Source organism: Phodopus roborovskii, unplaced genomic scaffold (genome assembly GCF_943737965.1).
Source record: "Phodopus roborovskii unplaced genomic scaffold, PHOROB, whole genome shotgun sequence".
NCBI lineage: Eukaryota > Metazoa > Chordata > Mammalia > Rodentia > Cricetidae > Phodopus > Phodopus roborovskii.
Genome location: NW_026126460.1, coordinates 10,440,298 through 10,466,888, shown reverse-complemented (window position 1 = coordinate 10,466,888; position 26,591 = coordinate 10,440,298). Strand labels below are relative to the sequence as shown.

Here is a 26,591-nt window from a genome sequence, read left to right as displayed (position 1 = left end):
GACCAATGTCCTGACCAAGGGGCACATAACAGCCAATCCTGAGTTAGTCAAGTACAAAAAAATTTCACATTCACAAATGTGCAAATACATAGGACTTCAGATTCCTCACGATGCTACTTCCTTCCTTTCTTCCTTGCTGTTCTGTTGTTGCTTTTCATTTATTTATATGTGTTCAATGTTTTGCCTGCATGTACGTCTATGTACCACATGCTAGCCTGATACTTCTGGAGATCAGAACAGTGAGACAGATTCTCTCAAACTATAACTACAGACGGTTGTGTGAACTGCCATATGGGTGCTGCGAATTGAACTTAGGTCCTCTGGAAGAACAGGCAGTGCTCTTATTTGCAGAGCTATCTCTCTAACCCCCTTCCTTGCCGTTCAAGCTGGCCTTCAACCAGCTCTGTAGTGAATGCTGAAGCTCTGAAAAAGCTCTTCAGTCTTGTGATTCTCCTGCCTCCACCTTCCACGTGCCGGAATATAGGCATGTGCCCTACACCTGCTCACAATGCTATATTTTTTTCTTAAGATTTATTTTTATTTTTAATGAGGTGCATTGCAGCAGGGTGTGCACCTACATGTGATGCCATTGGGGGCCAGAAGAGGGCGTCAGAGCCCCTAGAGCTAGCATAATAGGCAACAGTCATTTGAGCTGCCCAATGTGAGTGCTAGGAACCAAATTCAGGTCCTCTGCAAGAACAGTACAGGCTTTTAACTGCTGAGCCACTTCTCCAGACCCATAGTGTTAATAACCCTGCAAATACTACCTTCAAAGAATCCCTCCATGAACCCAAATAAAGGATCTCACTCAAATCCTCACAACCTGTTGTGTCAGTGTCACTGCCAGCAAACATATTTCAGAATTTAATAAATCCATATCAACTTAAACAAGACCAGGAAATTCCAAGTGGACTTTGCTTTGTGTGGAGTTTAAACCTGAAGACTTCATGGAGTAGAAAAGGGTTCCAAGCCTACTAGACATTCCTGGACCTCTACAATCTGAAGGCCGTATATCACTGGCAAAGACAACTGTAGGTTTCAAAGTTACAGGTGAAAGAAGGTGAGTCATGCCATTAAGTGTAGCACATAAGAATTGAAGGAGAGGCCATGGTGCTCACTCAGAAACCACACAGAAACAACAGTGCTAAGCCATCAATTAACAGAAGGGCATTTAGGCCTAGCACTGATGACCTGAGTGAGCTTGATCCCCCATCTCGAATGATGAGAGAAAGAACGGTCTCCTGCAAGTTGTCCTTTGACCTCTACATGTGTGCCACACACATACATACATACACAAATAAATAAATATAATTAGAATGACAGCCAGACAATGGTGGCACACACCTTTAATCTCAGCACTTGGTAGATAGAAGCAGGCTGATCTGAGAGTTCAAGGCTAGCCTGGTCTACAGAGTGGGTTATAGAATAGCCAAGGCTATACAGAGACCCCCCACCTCCAAAAAAGATTTATTATAGACTTAAATGACATCCAGGGTTAATCCTGAGAGTGCTAATTTTTTTATTATTTTTATGCAAAACTAAAGCAGTATTAATTGTCCATAGTCAACCATTCACTCAGTTTAATAACTTGTAAATAGTTACATGTAATTCCTCCTTTAAAAATATATGGCCAGATCTAATAAAAGCTATATGTAACAAAAAGTGGCCACTCTAAACATACATGATCTAACCATTGCAGGAGAACAAGAATGACCTGAGGAACAGGAGGGCATGGGCCAGGGATTGGGGAATAGGGAGAGTTAATACTGAGTAGAGGACCTCATGGTGAAGGGCTTACCCTTCCTTCCTTCTTTCCTTCCTTCCTTCTTTCTTCTTTCCTTTTGTTTGTTTTTTGTTTTGCCTAAGACTCACATAACTCCACCAGTATGTGTCTCCCAAGTGCTGAGATTAAAGGTGTGCAGTACCACAAAGCCCAGCTTGAAAGGGGCTTTTCAAAGAAGTCTGCAACCTGACAACATGGGAAAGAGAGACAATCTAAGGCAAATGGAAAACACATTGTATCTGACTGAATTCACCTTAGAACCAAGGTGTCCCTGATGGCATGAAAAATAATAAGGTGTTTATAGGTATGACATCTTTAATTTTCCATAATCTTTCCCTTTACTAACTTGTAGGGATGAACACTTGCTGTGGGAAAAATAAAATGGTAATAGAGTATGCTGTGTAACTATATAATTAAGAACTAACTTAGGGACTAGGAATGTGGCTTAGCTAATATGAGGCCCCGGGTTTGTGACCCAGCACTGCATATTGGCAACTGCATATTGGCAAGTGGAAGCTGGAGTAGGATCAGATGTTTAAGGTCATCCTTAGATACATACTGAGTTCCAGGCCCACCTAGGATAGGTAATACACTGCCTCAAACAAATAAAAAGAGTTGACATAGGGCAGAAACAGTGGCTCAGGCCTTTAACCCAGCATTTGGGAGGCAGAGGCAGGTAAATCATTTATGAGTTCCAATCCAGACAGATCTACATATAGAGACCCAGTCTAAAAAATAAATAAATAAATTTTTAAAAAGTTGACATAGGTTTACATTTACTAGGTGTCAAAAAAGAGTAGTGCTAAAAACAGCCTATGCTTGGTCTAATTTAATAAAGGTTTCTTAGGCTTCAACATAAAGCATGGGTTAATCATTTAAAGAATAATTGTAGGTTACATTTATATGAAATAATTTGTTTTAAACATTTCCTTTATTTCTACATAGGTTATAGTTAAATATATTTAACAGTATAGCCACGGTCTAATATGGTACCTCACTCCCAGAGTTTGGGAAACTAAGGCAGAAGGATTGCTATGAGTTCAAGGCAAATTGAACAAATTCCAGAACATCCAGGGCCAAATAGTGAGACCCTATTGGTACACACCTATCATCTCACTGCTTACAGGGTGGAGGCATGAGGATCAGGGGTTCAAGACCATCCTCAGCTACTTAGCAAATTGGAAGCTACCCTGGGCTATATATTTCTCTTTCTTAAATGTAACAAAAAGCAAACGACAACAATGAAATATCCTGAGCACAAGAGAATTTGAGAGTTTATTTTTTTTCCTTTGTTTTGTTTTTTGGTTTCTTTCATTTGAGGCAAGGCCTCCCTATATTGGCTAGGTTAACCTAAACTTGTCATCCTCCTGCAACACAACACACAGTTTCTGACATAGTTTTGATAGATGAGAAACTGCTCATCTCGGGAGTCACTCAATATTGCTGAGTACCTATCAGTCTCTTGTACAGCATGTTAACTAGACAGACAAGTATTGGGAAAGGCGGTCCTGTTCCATAAGGCTTTCACAATCCGCTAACAGAAACAAACACCTAATAGATGATTGCTGCGCGGAAGCTATGTGGGCAGAGTGAAGAAAGCAGGTCCCGAAGTCCAGTACACTCAGAAGTTCAGTCTGTACATGCTACTTTTGCCAACTGCCCACCCTCCCTTAGCCTATTGAAATAATAGTTCTTTCCATGATTGCTGTGAGAATTAACTGTGAAAGTGCAGTGAAGTTGCTTAGCACTGTATCATACTTAACAAGTGCTTAGGAAACACTAGGTCTTCAGTGCTGCTGTGGCATTTAGGCAGGGCTGGTGTTTCCTTCCTTCCATGTGGTTAGGGATGGAATTTGGCTTGCTTGGGGCTTGCAAGCTGCCTCCTTTGGCATGGGGTTAGGGTAACTGGTTTGTTACAAGCACTTCATGACTAGATAACCATACTGGTTTGCAGGGAAGCTGATAATTCTTGGTGTGTGTGTGTGTGTGTGTGTGTGTGTGTGTGTGTGTGTGTGTGTGTGTGTAGGGGGGTGGTTACCTCTTTCCCTGGAAATGGGAGCTGTTGCCAATCAAAAGTCCACTGGAGTGGTTGAACAATGAAAGACCTCTCAGGAGGGAGCCTAGCTTTGCCAGGTACCCAGCATCCTTTTAACCCCTTTAAAAGGGAGGACTGAATGCAGAAACAAATGGATTTGCTGAGAACTACACACCCCAGTTCCTTCCTCAACCTTTTCTTGTCTCCTCAGATATGCCAAGATGCCTGTGGCCTGAATGCCCTTGCTCCAAACCTACTGAGTAGCCTTTTGATGGTTCAGTAGGTACCACTGAGCCCTCCCAGGTCAGGCACTATGCTAGGCTCAGGGAGTATAAAGGGAAGCAGAAGTACAGTGTGGGACAGACAGACACTCATCAAATGGGCATTCAGTGTGTGAGCAGCAGTCTCTGAGAAGATAGTGCAAAGCAGGGACCCTGGTGTAGACTGAGGCCTGGGTGATACAAGTCAGAAAGAGTCTTAGTAGTCAAGAACCATGTAAAGACATCACTGGCTCTTTAGAAAAGCTGATGGTTTCCTTCTTGATTTCAGCACCATCAGCAGATCCAGAAAGGAAAGCTTAGGCAAGTAGACTGCATCACCAACTTAGGGGTGATGCTGTGTGTATAGATATTATTTATTGTAGCCAACGTACTTCAGCATTTCTGATTGTCATTGTGTTCCATAAGGTTCTGTGTTTACTTCCAGGCCTGAGGATTGAATCTGGGGAAATGCTAGCCTTGAACTTGGTCTGAAGCTCAGGCTGGCCTTGAGGTTGTCAGCTCAGGATTGCAGGCCCTCTACTCCAGTCTGGCTCCACAAAAACTTTCATTTCATCAGTTATGTTGATGGTGAAAACAAAAAGAACTCCTCTCTGTTATGATCCATCCTTATTGCCCCCACTCCCACACACAAGTGCACATCTGCAGTCCTTTACTTTCACTTAGCCAAGAATTGGGGACAATTTTAGATCATGAAAGACCTTATGTAGATCCTGGGCCTGGTTAAATGGCACTCCCCATATAGGCCTGGCAACCTGAGTTTGATCCACCTAAAGTTGCCAAGTTGTCCTCTGACTTCTTCTACATGCAAACACATAATTTAAATTGAAAAAAAAAATAATAATAAGACCATAGATCTACGTTCTTTGCTCCTTGATTCGAGGGCACAATGTTCTAACCCAGTGATTTTCAACCCATGGGTTGCTACCTCTTTGACCATCGGAAAACACATATTTCTGATGGCCTTAGGAATTGAGATATATACTCTTATGTCTCCATGGGTGGGGTCACCACAAACTGAGACAAACACTGTCTCCATGGGTGGGGTCACCACAACATGAGGAACTGTAATAAAGAAACACAGCATCAGGAAGTTTGAGAACCACTGCTCTGAATTTGTTTTGCAGAGCTAATGAGAGAAGGGTGAATTTCAAGGTACATAAAGGTAGTGTTCAGCCAAACATGGAGATACAGACCTGTAAAAACCAATACTTGGAAGGTGGAGGCTAGATCCAGGCTTTAAGGCCAGTCTTGGTTAAAAAAAAAACAAATTCCAGGCAAGTCTGGGCTTGAACAACAACAACAAAGTAAAATACAACAAAAATACTGTATTTTATATTTTTCTCATAAATTAGTATATTCCAAAACAGGACAGAAGAAAATGAACATGTATGTAGGGCATACCCAGCCTTTGTTAGAATATGTATAAGGATACTCATTTGCTTCACATTTTGAAAAAAAAAAAAAAAAACCTTAATTTAAAAAAATTGTTTTGTACCTATTATCAGTAAAATTTGCTCAAATGGGCAGTAATTTTCTACAGAATGGCCCTTTTTTTCCCTCTTACACATTTTTTTTTCTCACACAATCAGTATGTAATATATTCATCAAACTTAAGAGGGTGCCTGGACATTATTTCTCTCATTGAGGCAGATAATTTTTCAGTTCCCAAGCCAGGTAGTTTATATCTCATCAGCAGGGTCATACAAAGAAACTCAGGCCTGTTTTACTGATACTCATCACAAGAAATGAACACATGTATTGAATGGTCTGACACAAAACAAACACAGACCATTATCTATCAGAGGATCAGAATGTCCTAGTTTTACAAAAAAACAAGAAAAATGAGCACAATGTAACCACTCTAAAATAAGCCAGGATATCATTATCTTGTTCTTTCCAATGGATTCTTTCAGCTGTTCTCTCAGTATAAACATAAATTTATTATTAAAGCTAACGCATAATATCCTCAAATAAGCTCTCTGATCTGAGCTATTGATCACTAAATTAGCTACAAATTCAAAAACATTCTCCCTTCCGTAGTCATATCTAAGTTGTGAGAAATATTATAAACCTTAAAAAAGGGACTGATTATTAGAGTCACAAGAACAACACGCACATTTACAGAGTTCTATGAGCCAGACACTAAATGTCTACATAGACCATCCCATGAAATCCTCACAACAAACCCAGAAAACTAAGTATGGTGACAACATATCCGAGTCCCCAGTATTTAAGAGACCGAGGCCGGAGGAGTTTGAGACCAGGGTGGGCTACACGAACCTCTTCTTGTACCTGTTACCAAGTCATTTTGTCAGCTTCGGCAGGCCCTCCTACAGACCCCCAGCCTCCCATCTTCTGGACTTAACTCATCCCTTGTCTCTCTATGTTACTGAAAAAGAGGGATATGCCCTCGCGGTCATGGGACCAAGCGAACAATTCCATTACTGCCAATGCTTGCAGATATAAAAAGAAAGGAACACGACAGTACTACGTTACTGTGTGTAGCTTCTGGAACCAGGCCAGGTGGCCACATGCATTCTGAGTTTGTGTATCTGGAGAGAGAACCGACACCACAAACTTAGGTGCCCAGGTCCCCAACGCCAGCGCGAACACGATGGTTACCTCTGCGACCCACCGCATTGTGAGTCACAACGTTACCTGGACAGTACCTCGAGATCCACAGCTAAACAGGAGAGTAACCAGAAAATAGTTTTCTTACGTGATTGCCGGTTTATCCTGGAGGCTAGACAGCTTTAAGCCACGGGCAAAGACGCCATCAAAGGTCTACGGCGCCATGTCCCGAGACCGGAAGTTCTAGAATTCTTCTGGCCCAGAGACCAAACTCCTGTCTAGGCTAGATTCCTAGATTTGGCGCTCCCCCTGCTGTGCGACCCATGGGCTCTTCGTGTATTTAGCATATGTGCCAAACTTCAGAGTTTCTTGGGGGAGTTGGATGAAGACTCAACAGATTTCAAGTCCAGAGTCCTGGCTTTTTAAAGGCAGTTTGATTGTTCTGTGGATGGAACCTAGCAGTTAGAGGTCCTTCAGGGAGCCAGATAGGCTACCAGTGTGGCCTGAGGGCCCAACATGTCCCTCCTTTGTTTGTTTGCTTGTTTATTATTGGTAAACAATCAGGTCGTTTGAAAGGGGGCAATGTTATCTTTAGACTACTTCCTGTTGAACCCTTGGGCGAACTTGGCCGTTTCACCATTAGGGTATACATAGGCACGCAGCTCATCTGATATGGGACACAGATTTTGGAAGAAACATATAAGCAAGCCTGCTTGTGTCTAGAGATGGGGGAGCCGTACCCTAACGCCAGAGTTAGATTTTTTTTTAATAGTTTAATGTATTTAGAGTTATATTTTTTAAAATGATTTTATTTTTTACATTCCAATCCCAGTTGCCCCTTCCTCCTTTCCTCCCAGTCTCTTCACTCCCCCCTCCTCCATCTGCTCCAGAGAGAAGGTAAATCATCTCATAAAAAGTCCACTATGTCTGACCCTACCTATTTGAGGCAGACCAAGGTAACCCTCTACTCCCCACTCACCTGTGTCTAGGCTGAGTAATGTACCTTTCCACATAGAATGGGCTCCACTAAGTCAGTTTGTGCATTAGTGTTAGATCTTGGACCCACTGCCAGTGGCTCATATATTGTCCCAGCTGCACCATTGTCACCTATATTCAGGGAGTCTGGTTGGATCTTATGCAGGTTCCCCATTTGTCAGGCCTGAGTCAGTGATCTCTCACTAGCTCAGGTCAGCTGATTCTGTGTGTTTTCCCATCATGGTCCTGACTCCTTTGTTCATATTATCACTCCTCCCTCACTTCTCTTGTACGCCAGGATCTTGGCCCATTGGTTAGTTGTGGATCTCTACATCTGCTTCCATCTGCAAGAGGGTTCTAGCTTTTCTGGGGTTGTGGATTGTAAACTGGGTATCTTTTGCTTTATGTCTGGTATCCATTTATAACTGAGTACACACTATATTTGTCTTTCTGGTTTTGGGTTACCTCACTTAGGATGGTTTTTTTTTTTTTTTTTTTTTTTTTTTTTTTTCCTAGTCTGTCCATTTGACTGTGAATTTTAGGATGCCATTGTTTTTTACTGCTGAGTAGTACTCCACTATGTAAATATACCACATTTTCTTTTCTTTTTTTTTTTTTTTTAAGATTTATTTATTTATTATGTATACAGTGTTCTATGTGCATGTAGAGCTGTGAGCCAGAGAGGGCACCAGATCTTATTACAGATGGTTGTGAGCCACCATGTGGTTGCTGGGAATTGAACTCAGGACTTCTGGAAGAACAGCCAGTGCTGTTAACCTCTGAGCCATCTCTCCAGCCCCTATACCACATTTTTTTTTTTATCCACTCCTCAGTTGAGGGGCATCTATGTTGTTTCCAAGATTTGGCTATTACAAATAATGGACATAGTTGAACAAATGTCCTTGTGGTGTGAATGTGTCTCCTTTGGGTACATGCCCATCAGTGGTATTGCAGGGTCTTGAAGTAGGTTGATACCTAATTTTCTGAGAAATCACCATACTGATTTCCACAGAAGCTGGGGTTCCCCTTTATCATGAAGTGGTGTGGAATTTTGTGGAGGTCTTTTTCAACCTCTAGACAGATTTTCATAGGTTGAACAATCCCTGCATCTCTGGGATGAATCCTACTTAGTCATGGTGGATGATTTTTCTGATATTTTCTTGAATTCGGTTTGCCAGTATTTTATTGAGTATTTCCTGCATCTATTTTCATGAGGGGAATTGGTATGTAATTCTCTTTCTTAGTTGTGTCTTTGTGTGGTTTGGGTACCAAAGACGGATTTTAATTCAAGTGGGACAGCATAAAACAACAGTCTAAAGTGACTCACACCTGAAAGACACCTGAATCCCTGTAAAAATGAATCTAGTAAGCTGGGAACAAAGAAGGCTTAGAAACAGGAAGTTTTTGTGTCCTGGCAATAGACAAAGGATGCTGCAGGGAGGAACTGATAGATGCATCAGTGAAAAGTATGAGTGTGTGAGGGGTGTATTATGTACATTGCAACTGGCCTGTTCCTATGCTTTCTCCCCCTCAATCCTCACTCTGACTTTACAGATCCATCTATATATAGTAACCTAAAAGATAGGATATTTATACTATGGTGTGTGTGGGAGACCCGACATAAACAAACAGGTCTTGGAGCAGAGAAAAGAGAAATAGGGAATGGGACTCTCTTTCCATTTCCCTGATCACTCACAATATTTGTAAAGGTTCCAAATAATACTAGAATCTAGGGTGTCATTAGGCTGCCTTTTGGGTTGATTATCTAATGGGTATTGAAGCCAAATCTGATTGCAAAAGTGAGTAAGTTTAGGGCCCTTCAGGTCAAGCATTGGGTGGAGGGAGAGGCTAGAGGTTTTCTAAAAGGTGTACTAAGAAGTAATGGGAGGGTATGGAGGACATGTTAAAAATGAATGAGAGAAAAGGAAAATGTCAGTCTAGCCTGTAGTGTGTGTCTCCAGGAGTCAGGGAGAACTGAATGAGGACCAGAGCATGGCGAAGCTAGAAGAGAGAGGCTCTATGCCTGGTACCATGGCTTTCATAGAGGTGAGAAGCTCTGAGCTCTGTGAGGAGGGCCTCATCCATAAGAAAGCTGGAGAATAGAGCTACAAAAGCCAGGAGAGCTTAGAGGAGCTGTGGGATTCCAGATAGTCCTGAAGGGAAGGCTTTCCTAACACAAGTGTTCCAGCTCTGCTCTGCTCTCTGCTTTCTTTCCTGCTCTGCTCTGCACAGCTCTGAAGGGAAGATGGGAGAAGAGGGCAGAAGGGGCACAATAACCTGGTTGGGCCTAAGGAAACTTCTGGATTGCAGCTCCAAGGTTGGGAGGACAGAGTCAGGTGGAAATGGCCAGCCTATCCTTAAAGACAATGGCTGGGGGTACCTCTGCCTCCAAGAGTACCAAAAAGGTGCTGGACATGAAATGGTCCCTTTCTTGGACTCAGGGAAATGTTTGCACGGACCAAAGGGGAAACTTACCTAATTGCTGTTGTGGATGGAGTGCTGAGCAATCAGTGAGCCAGAAGGGAAATCTGTTGCTGCAGGTGGACTAGAGATGAGGGATGGGGTTCCAGTGCAGCTTAGACCCCAAGGGAAACCGCAGGCACTAGGAGAACCTATCCCAGGTTTTGCACCAAATGTAAGCATTGTAGCTTGGATGGAAAGATATCCTGGCAGTCAGGAGCCAAGGAAAACCACAAGATGACACCACACAACAAACCTCATCCAAGAGCTTTATTGGGGGGGGGGTGGCCTCTGCTCAGGTGAGAAATAGCAGAGCACTGAACAGGATCCAGGGCTTATGTAAAGTTTCTTGGGCAGTAGGGTGGAGCTTTTCAGTTTGAATTTTTCCAGGGTGGAGATTGGTGAGATTTCAAGGCCTGAGATCCCGGCTTTTTACTCTGTAGGTGGTGGGCAGGTTCTGGCTATTAGAGTGTTCTGTGTATGGAACCTGGCAGTTGGAGGTTCTTGGGGGAGGGGCCTGGCCACCGGTGTGAGGGGCTTACATGTGGCCAAGCAGGTTGGGATTCTGCCTGAGAGCCCTCAAATCTTAGTGATTTTTCTTTTTGTTTTTGTTTTTGTTTTTTGTAAGTGGGCCAGGTCGGGGGTCCTAACACCCAAATGACCAGATGTCAGACACAAGTGAGGTGAACCCTTGTAGGACAAGCACCTAGGAGATCCCGGCCCACTTTTTAAAGCGTCGTCCTGCAGTACCGTGTGTAAACTAGAGAAGCATTCTACCAACTGAGTTATACGGCCGGCCCTCCCTTTGCCGTGTGGGCTGTATGTACAAGCATGTGCTCATCTTCTGCAAACCCAACTATGCAGAACTAGCTGTAAGGGGAGATTCTTTTTCTCCCAAAGTTTCACAGCTGTTTTGGGCACCGTCATGATTATAACACTCTTTCACAGATGTTACATTTTATGAAATGTGACTCATTCGGGTGGTACTGCGTATCATCAACTGGGAAGAAATCCCAGAGGGCGAAATGGTTGCACAAGTCAGCTTCACTCACAACCTGGAGTATTTGAACAAAATATATTTTGTAGGAAAAGGAAAGGCAACCTGATTTTTCTATGCTTAAACAAAGCAGAAAGACCAATGGTTTCATGTTCTTTTTAAAAGAAAAAATGTTACTTTTTAGTGTGTCCATCCGTGTGGGTTGTGTGTCATGATGCCTGTGTGGAGCTTGGAGGATAACTTGCAGTAGTCACATCTCTTCTTCTACTGTTAGGGTCCCAGCATTAGGATTCTTGGCACAATCCTTTACCAATTGAGCCTCCTTGTTGGCCTCATTTCAGATTTTTTATTATTATTATAGTTGAGATAAGGGTGTGAGGATATTTTTATTTGGCAAGATCTTGTTTGACTTGCAAGAATCTCTTGTGTGGTGTCTTGGTTTTATCCTTTGTTGTATTTCTTTCCCCCCACTCCTTTGTTGTATATTTGCAAGTTAAAACAAAATGGAGAGCAGTGGTTGTGCAGGCCTTTGATCCTAGCACTATGGGAGGCAGAGAGGAATTTTGAGTTCAAGGTCAGCTTGGCCTACAGAGTGACTTCCAGGACAACCAGGGCTAGCAAGAGAAACTGTCTCAAAAAAAAAGCAAAAAACCAAAAAAATTAGTTGGAGACTTCTTTTCAGAGTTTTCCCCCATGTTTATTATCAGTGCTTCAATGTGGAAGCAAAATAAACAAATAAATAAATGAAGCAAAGCCAAAACCAAGTACTAGTGTTTTCTAGTAAATAAGAATTTACTCCTGACAGAATGACCAAGTAGGAATTAATTTTGGGAGACAATGATACCGTCAGCATAGTTTATTAAAATGAAAAGCAAACACCAATTATGCACACTTAAAATTATGCATTCTTTCACCATTGTTAGAGAAAACTTTTCAACTTCCAGAAACTTTCGCCATTTAAAAAGACAAGTTCAAAACTTCATAATAACATTAAACTACAAAATTCAGTTCAGAAAAACAGGGAATTGTTATTCAAATTTTGGCATTAAGAATGTTTTAATCTGTTAAAAAATGCAGTGAGTGTTTTGAGACAGGTGGGGAAAGAAGGGGCTGACAACTGATGGGTTCAGCATGTTGAGAATACTGTTATGCAAAGGCAAAAAATGTCAAGAGAAAGAATGTATTGTGAATCAGAGCCTTTCTGGATCCGGGTGTAATGTTCATAATCCCAGTGCTAAGGAGGCAAAGCTGGGAAAATCTTGGAGGCCAGTCTGGGCTGTCCAAAGAGGTCCTCTCAACAAACAGCCATGCAAGATTCTTTCTGCAAGATAGATGCGCAGTTGGTACATTATCTATAACACAAAGGAGGTCTTTTTGAAGCTTGCTTGTTTATGAAAACTTCTGTAAAATAGAATTACTAACTCCTCGTGATTCATCTTTTACTAAAACAATATCATAAGAGTCAATGTACTGTTCTCCAAGCTCATCCATTATTTTGCCTCTCAGCTAGCTAGGAAAGAAAGCCCACGAGCAGAGTCATGAAAGTTTCAAATGAGAGTGCTAAGGAAATAATGAAGTTGGCAGAGTGTTGTCTAGTATGCATCAATCCCTAGGTTGGAACCTCAGTAATGAGTGAACTCAGCGTGTGCAAACACTTGCAAACCCACATGCCTTGAGGTTAAGACAGAGGCAGTTTTCAGTTTGGATGCCAATTTTGGCCGTGGCAACTTACCAGCCCTATGCTTCTTGTAAATTCTTTAATTTTTCTAGTCTTTATTTTCTTACTCTGTAAATAGAGAAAAACACATAATTGATAATTCTTATCACAAATCCTTGCCTTGAAAAAGAAACAGTCAGAGCCCCTTTAGTGTGTGTATTAGTGCCTTGTAGAATGTACCAGTTCAGTAGCACTGAGCAGTGTGAACTTTGGGAGAGTCCAGTCAACACGGAGCCTTCTTTGGGGTTTGTTGGTTAGTAGGCTCTTAACAGTTTCAGTTTTGAACAGACTTCTTGCCCCTAAAAACCCAAATTATCCTAGTTTACTCATTTAAAATGTTTTTATTGCTTATTGATTCATGTAGGTAGATATGTGGGTGTGGGTGCAGGGGGAGGGGGAATGTATGTGGGTGTGTATACTCATGGTATACACAGCTTACTTACAGAAGTTAGTTCTACCATGTCAGTCCTGGGGATTGAACTCAGGTTGTCTGTCCGATATGGGTGGCAAGTGCCTTCCTTCACTTACTGAGCCATCTCACCATCCCCAAAGAGTCTTTAAAACCCTTCTGAAGCCTGCCAGTGGTGGTACAGGCCTTTAATCCTGCACTTTTGAGAGGCAGAACAGGTGGATCTCTGAGTTTGAGGCCAGCCTGGTCTACAGAACGAGTTCCAGGACAGCCAGGACTACACAAAGAAACCCTGTCACAGAAAACAAGCAACAAACAATAATAATAATAAAATGGAAACTTTTGAAAAAATATTTATGATGGGAGAAAAGGAGAACCAGAGCTATTGCATGCGTTTGGAGGGAACTGTTCACTCATGCCATAACATGAGTATAGAGGCCAGAGGGCAACTTCCAGGAGTCAGCTTTTTCCTTCAACCATATGGGTCCCGCAGACCAAATTCAGCCTGCCAGAACTGGCAGTGGCACTTTACCCAGTGAGCCATCTTACCAACTCTACACTAAGATTTTTTTTTTCTCCTAATTCCAAGACCAGAATCATTTAAAAGAAACATGTTTCCTCGTCTTCAAGCTTTGGAAAATGGCCACCAAGTTCCTTAGTCTTCCTTTCTGTGTCAGTCGTTCCAATGAAGTCCTAATTTCAGCGCACTTTCTTTACTCCTTCCTTTTGCCCTGCTTCAGTTTCCAGTGAAATTTTCAAAGTCAGGAGAATCCACCTCAGTTCTCTTAATACAGAGTGCCCTGCTGGGTGTGGTGCCGACACCCGGGAAACTGGAGGATTATGGGGAGTTTAAGATCAGTCTGGGCTACATGATGACTACTAAAACTACATAGCATAGTGGTTCTCAATCTTGCTATGCTGCGACCCTTTAAAACAGGGCCTCATGCTGTGGTGACCCCAAGCGTAAAATTTTTGTTGCTACTTTATAACTGTAATTTTGGTACTATTGTGACTCATAATGTAAATATCTGATATGCAGGATATCTGATGTGCAACCCCAGTGAAAGGGTCCTTCAAGCCCCCCCCCCAAAGGTCACAACCAACCCACAGGTTGAGAACCACTGACATAGCAAGACCTGAACTGTTTGTTTTTCAAGACAGGCAAGACAGGATTTCTCTTTGTAGTCCTGGCTGACCTGGTACTCTCTCTGTAGACCAGGCTAGCCTTGAACTCACAGAGATCTGCCTGCTAGAATTAAAGGCATGCCCCACCACCACCCAGCAGGACCCTGTCCCTTTTTTTTTTTTTTTTGCTTTTTTTTTTTTTTTTCCGTAGCTAAGAATCAAATACAGTGTGAGTACTCTACCACTGAACTAAATCCCTAACCCTAAGATCTGCCTTTAAGAAAAGGAATCTCAGTGGCTAGCTTGCTTTTCATTACCATGGGATATTAATATCAGTATTTATTAAAGATGTTTAATGATGGTGTAGTGAACAGCAGACAGGTTTCTTCTGCTTTCACTCTTCCTGTACACCCTACTATTTAGTAGGAGGGAAAAAAAAAAAAAGCAAAAATATGTCCAGATGTAATCTCGTAGGAATAAGAGAAAGAGTTCAAATTGCTGCCACTTCTCTATTCTTCTTCCCCCACCGTTTGCTGCCAAGGCGAACAGAATTACATTGCTACCAAAATATGCTTTCTTCCCACAGGCTGCATCAAGTTCACATTTACCGCCCTGCATGATGAGCGGTATTGTTCTGTTAAGTGACTTCAGCCTTGATCTATTCTGCAGACCCCTCACCGCTGTCCCTCCCCCTTTAAGAGAACAGCCCTGTCTTTCTTTAAGACAGGAAATGTCTCGATGGAAATTAAAATAAGAATATAGGGGCTGCCAATTCAGTTTCCACCCGAAATCTGGCATTTCCCCTGGACTGCTACAGATATCACTGACAGTGTGTGACTGATAATCAAAACATGCCAAGTAAGGGCAAGATAAAAGTGGAGCTGTGGTAGCACACACAGACACACTCCCGCTGCGCCCCCGGCTTCTCGGAAGACTGTCTTGATCTGCAGATTTCCAGCCATGGTTTAGGACTGTAGACCAAGGCAAATTAGTTCTGTTTAGCATGTGTCTTTTAAGGTTTTTTTTCCCTCCTCCCCCACCTTCTTCTTTGGGTAGGGACCAAACCTAGGGCCTTGTACACCCTATTACACATAAAACAAAATAAATACATCCAAGAAATTTTTGAAAGAAAGAAAATACTCTCTAGTGGTCTGTTTTCTTGTCATTCTTTGTGAAATTTGAAGCTAAATTTGACACTTTGGCGCTAGACACAGAAATCTCCAACTCAAATGGAAGAAAGATAATACTTGTGAACTCCATACCAAGTCAATATTTCCTTCCTTCCTTCCTTCCTTCCTTCCTTCCTTCCTTCCTTCCTTTCCTCTTCTCTCCCCATCCCCCACCCCCCCACCCCGTTTGAAATTTGGTTTCTCCTGACAGGGTTTCTCTGTGTAGACCTGGCTATCCTGGAATTCACTATGTAGACCAGGCTGGCCTGGAACCTAGAGATCCATCTGCCTCTGCCTCTGCCTCTGTCTCCCAAGTGCTGGGATTAAAAGCATGTACTGCCACTGCTCAGCCCAAGTCAGTATTTTTCAAACTATGAAACCAGAAAGATGGCTGCAAGTTCAAGACCTACTTGGTCTTCAGAGCAAGTTCTAGGCCAGCCAGGGTTTGCCTTTCTGCATCCTTCCTGCCCCCCATGAAGAAAATAAAGTGCAGACAAAAATATGGAACATGTAAAACATTTTTAGATCAGATAAATTCCCGCTGTAGCTGGGTGTGGAGGTATACATCTTTAATTTCAGCACTGAGAAGAAGGCAGAGGCAGGTGGATTTCTGTGAGCTCAAAGCTATCCTGGGTTTCTAGGCCAGTCTTAGCTATATAGTGAGACCATGTCTACAAAACAATAAACAACAAAAAGAAACACTCACACTTCATGCTTTCCTCTATCTCCTGCTGCTTTGTAAAGATTAGTATTTGCAATTACTTTGGAGGTGCTTTGGAGGGTTTTTTTTTCACATAATCATCACAACAATTTTTTTTTTCTGGGGGTGGGGTGGGGTGGGGTTGGGTTATTGATAGGTTTCTCTGTAGCTTTAGAGCCTGTTCTGGAACTAGCTTTGTAGAGAGGTGGAATTAAAGGCATGTGTCATCCCTGCAGGTCAGCAGAGGGCGCCAGATCTCACGGACAGGCAGTTGTGAGCCACCGTGTGGTTACTAGGATTTGAATTCAGGATCTCTGGAAGAAGCAGCTAGTGCTCTTAAGCTCTGAGCCATCTCTCCAGCCACCACAACAACTTTTATAAGTCTGCTATTTTATTTCTGTTTGTACATATACACACACGCGCGGAGGATGATTGTTGCTCATAAAGGCCAGAAGGGGTGTTGTGTCTCTTAGAGGTGGAGTTGTGGGCATTTGCGAGCTGCCTGATGTTTGTGTTGAGGCTGGGACACTGGTCCTCTGGTTATCACAGTAAGTGCTTTTAACCACTCAGCCATCTATCTAGCCTCATCACAGCAACTTTATGCTTCTGGATAAGAAGGGTAAGAAAACAGGCTTCGGAAGAATAGGCGGTTGTCTAACATCTCATGGCATGAAGACTTGAACTGGGGTTTGAAAGAGAAGGCAGTCCTGTGCCTACCATATTGCCTGGTGTTTAAAGTATACCTGTGTGCTGACTATTTTAACACTTGCAAAGAAGTTAAGCCTGAAACATATCCCCTGACTCAAGACTGTGCCAGTGAAGGGACTAATTTCTGGGTGGGGCAATAAAGCAACTGGTGGTGACATTCCTGAACACATGACGTCTTCTCTTTTCCAAACTGTCCAAGTAAGGCATGGGCGACAGGAAGATCAGTTTGCAAGTCCTTTTATGAGCAGAACCTGGTCTTGGCACAGAGGGAACAGATAACATCATGCCATTGCCTTTGACTTAGGTTGGTTATGTTTGTTTGTTGTTTTATTTTAATGATAAAAGAAAGCCTCTTCCTTCCTTCCTTTTTTCCTTTCTTTTTCTCTCTCAACATCACAGCCTTGAAAGCCGAATAACATTTATGTCTCAAATTAGCTGGCACTTCTGTCCAAGATAGACTCTTCAGTACTAGCTCGAGATGAATGTTGTGAAGGTTATATTCTGCTCGGCTTCCTCATTCTGTTCAGTCACTGAATTAACATCTTTCAAGCGTCTCATCTCCACTCGAGCTCTTGCTCAGTCCCCTTCCACTTTGGGATTTCAAGTGTGGTAACTGTCTCCCTACTTTCATTCAAATATTTTTTTTTCCTATCTCATCTCCCAAACTGCTACCAGATGATTTTGATAAAAACAAAGATTTGGTATGTCACTCCCTGCTAAAAACATTTTACTTGCTCCCAGCTGGCAGTGGAATAAAATCCAAACCCGTGAGCAGGGACTTTCAAAGGCCTTCCTTAGAACACTCCCGAAGTTTTGTGTTGTCTCCAGCCAGACCAAAGCAAGTCCACTCCCTGCAAGGCACCAAAAAATATTTTCATTTACTTTATGTTCATAGCATAAGCAATGGATGATGTGGTCACTACAAAGAAAGCAAGACTTGTCTATTGAAGGAAAGGGATAGCTGGGGCCATACAATTTGGTAATTTCTGCCCTACTACCCACTAAGCAACAGAGGTTGCCAGTATAATACATAACTTCCATCTTCCATTCCTCTCCCTCCTTCCCCCTTTTTCCCTTCCTTCTTCCTTCTTCCTTCTCTCCCTCCTCCCTCTTTCTTCTTGCCTCTCTCATCCTCTCCTTCCCTCCCTCCCCTCCTCACTTTTCTTCCCACCCTCCCTTCCTTCCTTTCTTCCTTTGGCAAGATCTAACAATGCACTAACCCTACCAGGCCTGGAACTTGCTATATACCTAGACTTGCCTGGAACTTTTGGTGATCCCCCTCTGCCTCCAGAGTGTCAGGATTATAGTGTACACAATCTTCAGCTTCGGCTGAAGCTTTCCAGAGGCTCTATATTCTATTCCTAAGCCCTGGTAACAACAACAACAAAAAATGTCCTTTGCTCCCCTTGGGAAAATAAACAGGGTATTTCTTAAATGTTGCTGTGCCTTGAACCTTCCAAGAGCTTGTTCATCCAAAGGACAACAGAACACTCTTACTGGTGCCAAACATCTTGAGTACATCCTGGGGTGTGGTATACGGCTCACGTCTGATAGTTAACGGAGAACATTGAGCAATGACCTAAGTCGTCCCCACCCTGCCCCGTGCATGCACATGTAGGCACACAAGCACACATACACATGTTCACTTTCCCAAAATTCTTTCTTCAACTAAGAAGTAATCTGTTAAAAATAGTTTTGCTCTCTGAATGTGGTAGCTCATGCCTGTAATGCCAGCACTCAGTGGGTGAAGGAGGAGGATCAGAAATCCAGGAGTTCGAGGCCAGCCAGGGTTACATGAAATCATGCCTTATCTCAATAGCAATGAAAGTTTGTTGAACATTGACTCCTGGGTCATGGATTTGTGTGGCTTTAATTAAAGTTTCTCTCATGTTAATAGATTCTTTCTTTTTCTTTCTCTTTCTGGTTTTTCAAGACAGAGATTCTCTGTGTAACAATCCTGAAACTAACTTGCATTGTAGACCAGGCTAGCTTCGAACTTACAAAGATCTACTTGCCTTTGCCTCTGCTTCCCAAATGCTGGAATTAAAGGCATGGGCCACTACAGTAGGGCAATAGATTATTTCTTGTTTGTTCTTGTTATCCAGTCATAGGCAACATATGTTCTTTCAAAGGCCTATGGTTTTATTGCCTTTTTTTTTTTTTCTTAAGATAGTCTCATGTCACCTAGGCTGGGCTAGAACTCTCTACCTACATAGACCAGGCTGGCCTTCATCTAACTCACAGAGATCCTGAGTGCTGGATTTAAGTGCATACTTTATCATGGCCAGCCGAAGGCCCATAGTTTAAACAGAATAAACAGTCTGCTGTTGAGTTTCTTTTCTCCAGTCTGCACAGACAAAAGTCAACAGCATCAAATCTTCCTCTGTCAAAGGAGGGTAAAGTCCAAGCCCCCTGCAGACTCTGCTAAGTACACATCTCTTCAGTGGTTCAGGAAAACCATTCACCTTGAGGTTACAGAACTTAAATTCAGCGTCTCCACCTTCTACCCACATTCTGTCAGAAGATAGCATTGTTGTTGAGATAACACAAGGTCTCTTGTAGTCCAGGCTCACCTCCAGCTCCCTAAGCCCTGATCCTCTTGCCTCCACCTCTAGAGCACTGAGATGGTGGTGGTTAAAATCAATGCTTCCCTCTGTAACCACACTTTGTCTAATGTCATGGCTTAATGATACACATTCTTACCAGATGTCTTCTCCCCCAAAGTCATCTGGTTTATAGACTATTTGTCACTAATACTTTCTGACAAAAGTCCTATAGTAAAATTTATTTGTTCAGAAAAGGGTTTCAAGCTTTACTGTCTATTAAATCCTGGTAGATCAGAAGCTAGCTTGTTTAATTCTGTAAATTCCTGCAGACTTCAGAACAGGACAGATGCTTAAGTGTGTGCATAAATGTAACCCAGGAATGTGATAGCTTGGGCCCTCACAGCAACTGAATCCCTGAATATGCCCCTTGGCATTCTCAGGAAACCAGACCATGGACGTCAAGGACAGTTTCTTCAGCTTGGCTCTGTCCCAAGCATTTTCCACACGTTTCTAGCAGATTCCAGTGGCTCTATCTGTGTCTACACTGCAGCTTGGCAGTTATTTTAGTGGCAACTCAAATGTTTTATGATTATAAATATCTTTATTAGCCTTTATTGCAGTCAGAATTATTTACTGACTCTCCAGCCACACAACTGGCTTTAGACTAAAACAGTAGCTATTTTCCTATTTTCAGTCAGGCCTAAAAGCCTCATCCTGGCATTATTTTGCTCTTCCAAATCGAGAAAAACCTACATTTTAGTGCAAAGTCACTGAGAGCTAAAACCTGCCTGCTTAATAAATGACATTTCTTTTAAATGCAAAGTTGAAGACCTAACATCTATGTCGTCCATATTTCTTTCTTGTCTCTACCTAGCATAACTCCTTCCTATGCCTAGCTCACCTCTGAGACGTATGTGTTTATATTTGTTTTGATACAGCTCTACTTAGTTAGACTAAGGGAAATTTTTCTGTTTTCTTTCATGTCTTTCCCTTTTTCTTTTACTCACCAAAAAGAAAAAAGAAATGAGTAGGTAAATACAACATAGTATGATGGCCTTATGATGGACAATACAACATAGATTTGTTTTGTTTTGTTTTGTTTCTAGACATGGTTGCCAAGGATGGCTTCGAACTCACAGAGAAGCACCTGCCTCTGCCTTCTGAATACTGGGATTAAAGGCGCGCACCACTGTGCCCAATTTAAGAAATTTTTTTCCTAGACAGGATTTCTTTGTATAACCCTGGCTGTCCTGGAACTTGCTCTGTAGATCAGGCTGACCTCGAACTCACAGAGATTGCTTGCCTTTGCCTCCCAGAGTACTAGGATGAAAGGTATAAGCCACCACTGAATGGCTTACACCCCCCTCCCCCAATTAAGGTTCTTAAGAAATGATGTGGGCTGTATGACAGATGGCTCGGTGTTTTAAGAGCTCTTGTGGCCTTGTAGAAAACCTGGGTTCTGTTCCCAGCACCCACACACATCTGTAACTCCAGTTCTAGGAGATCCAACACCCTTTTCTGACCTCCAACGGCACCAGGCACACACATAATAAATAGATGTACATGCAGGTAAAACATCCACACACATAAAACACAACAAATACATATTTAAAAAATGTTTAAGTGTCAGGCGGTGGTGGCACACGCCTTTAATCCCAGCATTTAGGAGGCAGAGAGAGGTGAATCTCAGTGAGTTCAAGTCCAGCCTGGTCTACAAAGTGAGTTCCAGGTCATCTAAGTCTATACAAAACAACAAAACAAAACAACAAAAACAAACAAAAAACAGGCAGAGTGGTGTACTCCTTCAATCCCAGCACCTTATGAGTTTGAGGTCAGCCTGGTCTATACAATGAATTCTAGGAAAGGAGAGATACAGAGTGAGACCTTGTGTAGAAAAAAAAAAATGAAAGAAAGCCCCTTTCAGTAGTGCCCAGATACTGGCTTTTAATTGATTCCAGATTCAGTCAGGCTGACAACCATGATTCACCATCACGGTTCTCATCAACTTGGCACTCAGTCGAATTGCCTTAGGCCACACTTCCAAATGAAAAATGACACCAAGGTCACAATCCCATATAACATGCTATAACCTACACATAGGACTTAAATCGCAGGTTGGCCTACAGCTCTAGCCAGGTCATTATAATACTTCTGTAATTAACATCCTTGTTTCTACCAGTCAACTTTTGCCATCACAGAGACAGAGACTTTTCTGTAATACAAACCAGGAAACTGCTCAACATCCTTCAACAATGGGGCTGCAGAGATGACTCAGCAGTTAAGAATACTGGCTTCCCTTCCAGAGGACCTGGGTTCGATTCTCAGCACCCTACATGGTGTCTCATAACTGTATGTAAATCCAGTCCCTTGGTATCTGATTCTCTCTTTTGCTCTCTGCAGGCACTTTCATGGTATATATGCAAGCAAAAGCTCCATACATATGAGATTTTTCATTAAAAATAATCCTTCTGCCAAATAATCTGAAGTCATCTCACAACTTCCTTGAGCTCCATTCTTTCTTTTCTCTTTCTTAAAAACATATATATTTTGGGCTGGAAAGATGGCTCAGTGGTTAAGAGCACTGGCTGCTCTTCCAGAGGACCCTGGTTCAATTCCCAGCACCCACATTGCAGCTCACAGCTTCAGTTCCAGAGGATCCGACACCCTCATGAATAGTATATACAGGCAAAGCACCAGTGCACATTTAAATAAATAAATAAACATTTTAAAAAATATATTTTTATTTACATGTTTATTGTGAGTTGGGTTCAACATGGCGTGCATGAGAAAGTCAGAGGACAATTTTTGGAAATCAGTCCCTTTTTTTCCTTCTCTGGGATTGAACTCAGGTCTTCAGTCTTGGAACTAAACATTTTACCCACTGATACCTATTTTTTAAAGATTTGCTTATTTATGTGTATGAGTGCTCTATTTACATGTGTGCCTGCCTGACAGAGGAGGGCATCAGATCCCAATATAAATGATGGTAAGCCACTATATGGTTATGGTTGCTGGAGCTCCTGAAGAGCAGCCAGTGCTCTAAAATGCTGAGCCATTTTTCCAGTCCCATTGACCCATCTTAAAATATATATATATATATATATATATATATATATATATATATATATGGTGTATTGCTTTGCTTGTGTCTTGAGTAGCACATGTATGCAGTGCCCAAAGAGGCCAGAAGATGGCAGCAGATACTCTGAGGTTAGGAACAGAACAGGGATTCTTTGGAAGAGCAGCCAGTGCTCTAACCACTGAGCCATTTCTTCATCCTCCCACAGAAGCATCTTGCTAGCTCTCTTCCCTCTATTCTTATTGCTCAGTTTTTTTCATCAGAGATTTAAAATTTTAAATTCTATCCATCCAACCATCCGTCCTGTGCTTTTATCAGAGCATGTATCACAGAGCACTGGTGGATCAAAGGACAACTTTTAGAAGACACTTCTCTCTTTCCACCATGTGGGTCCTTGGGTTCAAACTCAAGTCATAAGGCTTGGCAGAAAGCATCTTAACCTGCTGAGCTATCTTGCCAGTCCACGTTCAGTTTGCTCTTTTGTTTTGTTTTGTTTTTTGAGACAGGGTTTCTCTGTGTAACCCTGGCTGTCCTAGAACTCTCTCTGTAGACCAGGCTGGCCTCAAACTCAAAGAGTTCCACCTGCTGCTGCCTCCAAAGTGCTGGGATTAAAGGTATGTCCCACCACTGCCTGGCTAATTTTTTTTAATATTTATTTTTTTAATTTCTTTCTTTCTTCCTTTCTTTTTTCCTTTTTTTCTTTTTGGTTTTTCAAGACAGGGTTTATCTGTATTGCTCTGGAGCCTGTCCTTGAACTCTTTCTGTAGACCAGGCTGACCTGGAACTCACAGAGATCCACCTGCTTCTGCCTCCCAAGTTCTAGGACTAAAGGTGTGTGCCACCAATACCCGGCTTATTTTTTTAAATTTTATTTTACATTCCAACTATGGATTTCCCTCCTACTCACCCCCCCCACCAACCCCTCCCAGTCCACCCCAGTCCATTCCTCCTCACAGGTAAGGGCTCCCATGAGGATTCAACAAAGTCTGACACATTAAGTTGGAACAGGACCAAGCCTCTCTCCCATGGATTAAGGCTGAGCATGGCCTCCCACCATAGGGGATGGACTCCAACAAGCTAGGGTTATATCAAAGCAAAGGAATTTCAATTAAATAAAAATTTGATTTCATTATATAAGAAATTGATGTGAAAATTATATGGTCATAATGAAGTTTATTCCAAAAGATACCTTTTATCTGGGTGGTAGCATATCCCATTTCCTATCATTGCAGCTCAGAGTATACAGTGGGATGAAAGCCATCTACAAGGCCTACAGAGTGCTAGCCCATCTCACAAAGCAGAACAAAGGAAACAAACAAAAAAACCAAACCAAACCAAAACAAACAACACCCAAAGCCAAAGTTATCGTGTAGCTGAAAAGCCATTTATTGATATAACTGATTAATAGCATTTTCATTGTCTTAGGACTGAGGCCTTAACTTGCTGGTAGAGTGTTGGCTTGGCATGTTTGAGGCCCCTAATTTAATTCCTAGCACTGCCTGAAACATAAAAGTCTGGGCCTAAAACACTTGGTTAAAATCTTCAGTGCTTGCTAGTGTCATGGAAATGAAAGGATCCAGAAAGCTGTTGTTCTCGGGCTAGAGCTTTAGAAGTCAGGGCTGCAATTACAAAGCTGGAACTTTCCACTGTGTAAGTAGCAATCTGGTTTCCTTTGCATCTGCTGTAAAATAATGCATACTGGGAGCCTAATAAATGCTTGCTGAATGTCAAGATTCTCTTAATGCACTCTAAGTATTAAGGACAGAGGACTTGACCTGTAGAGTGGATCATTTCAACTTAGCAATTACTGAATCACAAATGAACTCACAAAAGCTTTGAGAGCAAAATCAGGGAAACTGGGACATGGGCATCTATGCTATAAACACAAGCCCTTCCGAAAAATAAACCACATCTTAGTCATAAATTGAAGTACTTTTGTGTTTATGTTCTTTGTTCACCAAACAATTCTTCTTTAAGCTTTTTTTTTCCCCTTTAAAATTTACTTCTACAGATTTCCTTCCTCTCCACCTACAAGGTCGTCATGGAAATCTCAAAGGAAACAGTATTTGATGAATTTGAGAACTATTCCTATACCTTGGAATATTACTCCCCGGAGTCTGATTTGGAGGAGGAGATGCACCTGGGAATTATTCACTGGATCTCCCTGCTGTTGTATGTCCTAGCATTTGTTCTGGGAATTCCAGGAAATGCCATTGTCATTTGGTTCATGGGATTCAAGTGGAAGAAGACAGTCTCTACTCTCTGGTTCCTCAATCTGGCCATTGCAGATTTCATTTTTGTTCTCTTCCTGCCCCTGTATGTCTCCTATGTGGCCTTGAGTTTCCACTGGCCCTTTGGCCTGTGGCTGTGCAAGGCTAATTCTTTCATTGCCCAGCTGAACATGTTCTCTAGTGTTTTCTTCCTGACAGTGATCAGCCTAGACCACTATTTACGTTTGATCCATCCTGTCTTGGCCCATCGGTACCGAACCCTAAAGAACTCACTGGCCATTGTTATATTTGTCTGGCTTTTGGCTTCTCTGCTTGGAGGTCCTAACCTGTACTTCCGGGACACTCTGGAGGTCAATAACCACATTATTTGTTATAATAATTTCCAGAAGCATGACCCTGATCTCACCTTGATGAGACATCATGTTCTGACCTGGGTGAAGTTCCTTTTTGGCTACCTCTTCCCTTTGATGACAATGAGCTTCTGCTACTTGTGTCTCATCTTCAAGGTAAAAAAGCAAAATATTCCAGTGTCCAGTAAGCATTTTTGGACAATTCTCTGTGTGGTCATTGCCTTCATGGTCTGCTGGACTCCTTATCACCTGTTTAGCATTTGGGAACTCACTATTTACCACAATAGCTCTTTCCAGCATGTGCAGAGTGGAATCCCTCTCTCTACCGGGTTGGCATTCCTCAATAGCTGTTTGAACCCCATCCTTTATGTTCTAATTAGCAAGAAGTTCCAAGATCACTTCCAGGCCTCTGCTGCTGAGGTACTAAAGCATTCACTGTGGGAAGTCAGCTGCCATGGTACAGCCAGTGAACAGATCAGGAGCACTGAAACCAAGAGCCTGTCTCCCCTAGAAACAGCCCAATGAGTAATGTGCTCCCAGAAATCAGTGTGGAGTCGCCCTGTGAGCCTCATAACAAATCCTTTCTGATGAAGCTTCGTCCTGATCTAAACTAACTGACCACATTTTTGTTGTTTTTGTTCAGTGTATTGGCCTTATATTTTAGTGTGCTTATAAAATGTAGGATGTCTTCCTCGAAATTTAAATGATGCATCTTTCTGGCTGCCCTCTGGTGGCGATTGTGGTACTGACAACCTATAACTTTTCTCCCAGTTTTAGCCTCCATCCATTGGTGTACTGCAATATATCTCTCATTAAATAAATCATCTTTATAATGAGTACCACATTATGTTAACCATCTTGGAAAAAGTATTGGGCACATTTTTGTTTCTTTTGGGTTATTTTGTGCGTGGATACATGTTCATGTGTGTGCCTTGATTGTTGTTCCTCAGGAGTCTTTCACCTAATTTTTTTGAGATGGGGTCTTTCACTTGCCCAGAGCTCACCAAGTAGGCTAAGATGGCTAGCCATCAAGTCCCAGAAGCCTGCCTATCTCACCTCCGCAACACTGACTGAGTGCATGCCAGGCTTTTTCTAATGTGTTATCAACTAGGGCATCTCCAGCTCCCTAATCATCACCTTTTTTTTTACTATAAGAAAAAACTTTGTATGGGATACAATTTCACTATGTAGCCTAGACTGGCCTCAAGCACTGACAAATTGAATACACATATATTTTAACAGCATAATATACATATTCAACTTTAATAATTTATGAATTAAACTATTAGTTGGTTATATTGGTTTAAAACTTCCATTCCTGTTGTTTACTTAATAAGTTGCCCCAAAATCTAATTGCTTAAAGCAACAATTTCTTGTTGGCGTAGTTCAATTCTGAGATTCTGGAATGCAAACAAGACAGAGTATGATTCAGCTCTGCTTCCCAGGTCTGTCTGG

General features: G+C 42.1%; 1 protein-coding gene across 1 annotated transcript; it reads left to right on the top strand.

Moving 5' to 3' along the window:
• Window positions 1-24,563: 24,563 nt before the first annotated feature.
• Cmklr2 (chemerin chemokine-like receptor 2) lies at window positions 24,564-25,735 on the top strand. The gene has a single exon (XM_051190341.1). It carries the CDS (start codon window positions 24,597-24,599, stop codon window positions 25,659-25,661), a length of 1,065 nt encoding a protein of 354 aa, XP_051046298.1. The 5' UTR covers window positions 24,564-24,596; the 3' UTR covers window positions 25,662-25,735.
• Window positions 25,736-26,591: the final 856 nt, after the last annotated feature.

Bases quoted from the DNA above. Each gene is read 5' to 3' on its own strand.
- Cmklr2 (XM_051190341.1), top strand. From the start codon at position 24,597: ATGGAAATCTCAAAGGAAACAGTATTTGATGAATTTGAGAACTATTCC.